We start from the raw sequence: 1,069 nt of genomic DNA on the forward strand, positions 1-1,069 counted from the left end.
TGGAGGTGCTGGACGTGAACGACAACGCGCCGGAGGTGTGGGTGACGTCGCTGTCGGTGCCGGTGCCGGAGGACGCGGCGCTGGGCACGGTGGTGGCGCTGCTGAGCGTGTCGGACCGGGACTCGGGGGCGAACGGGCGCGTGCGGTGCGCGGTGTGGCCGGCGGCGCCGTTCGGGCTGGTGGCGACGTTCGAGGGCTCGTACTCGCTGGTGCTGCGGGAGGCGCTGGACCGTGAGCGGGTGGCGGAGTACGAGGTGGAGGTGCGGGCGGAGGACGGCGGGGCGCCGCCGCTGCGCGCCAGGCGCGRGCTGCGGGTGCCGGTGTCGGACGTGAACGACAACGCGCCGGCGTTCGCGCAGGCCGTGTACACGGTGCTGGCGCGGGAGAACAACGCGGCGGGCGCGGAGCTGGCGCGGCTGTGGGCGCGRGACCCGGACGAGGCGGGCAACGGGCGCGTGAGCTACTCGCTGGCGGAGGGCGTGGCGGGGGGGGCGTCGCGCTCGGCGTCGAGCTACGTGTCGGTGGAGGCGGAGAGCGGGCGTCTGTGGGCGCTGCAGCCCTTGGACTACGAGGAGGTGCAGGTGCTGCAGTTCGAGGTGCGCGCGGTGGACGCGGGGGAGCCGGCGCTGTGCGGCAACGCCACGGTGCAGCTCTTCGTCGTGGACGAGAACGACAACGCGCCGGCGCTGCTGCCGCCGGCGGGCGGCGGCGCGGGGCCCTGGGCGGGCGGCGCGTCGGGGTCGGGGTCGTCGTCGGCGGGGCCGTCGGCGTCGGCGTCGCTGTGGGCGTGGGCGGCGTGGGGGTGGCCGGCGGGGCAGGTGGTGGCGAAGATCCGCGCGGTGGACGCGGACTCGGGCTACAACGCGTGGCTGCGCTACGAGCTGCGGGAGCCGCGGGGCAAGGGCGCGTTCCGCGTGGGGCTGTACAGCGGCGAGGTGAGCACGGCGCGGGCGCTGGAGGAGGCGGACGGCCCGGGGCAGACGCTGCTCATCGTGGTGCGGGACCACGGCGAGCCGGCGCGCTCGGCCACGGCCACGCTGAGCGTGTCGCTGGGCGAGGGCGGCGAGGC

At 76.9% G+C, this 1,069-nt stretch overlaps 1 protein-coding gene across 1 annotated transcript; it reads left to right on the top strand.

The window, feature by feature from the left end:
* Positions 1-5: 5 nt before the first annotated feature.
* LOC146595863 (protocadherin alpha-6-like) lies at positions 6-1,064 on the top strand (the record flags this gene model as incomplete). Its single annotated transcript, XM_085304945.1, has 1 exon — positions 6-1,064. A coding segment is annotated over one exon (1,059 nt), but the record flags the coding sequence as incomplete, so codon positions are not given.
* Positions 1,065-1,069: the final 5 nt, after the last annotated feature.

Source organism: Rhea americana, unplaced genomic scaffold (assembly GCF_003343005.1).
Source record: "Rhea americana isolate MKP2758 unplaced genomic scaffold, rheAme1 scaffold_2139, whole genome shotgun sequence".
Lineage (NCBI taxonomy): Eukaryota > Metazoa > Chordata > Aves > Rheiformes > Rheidae > Rhea > Rhea americana.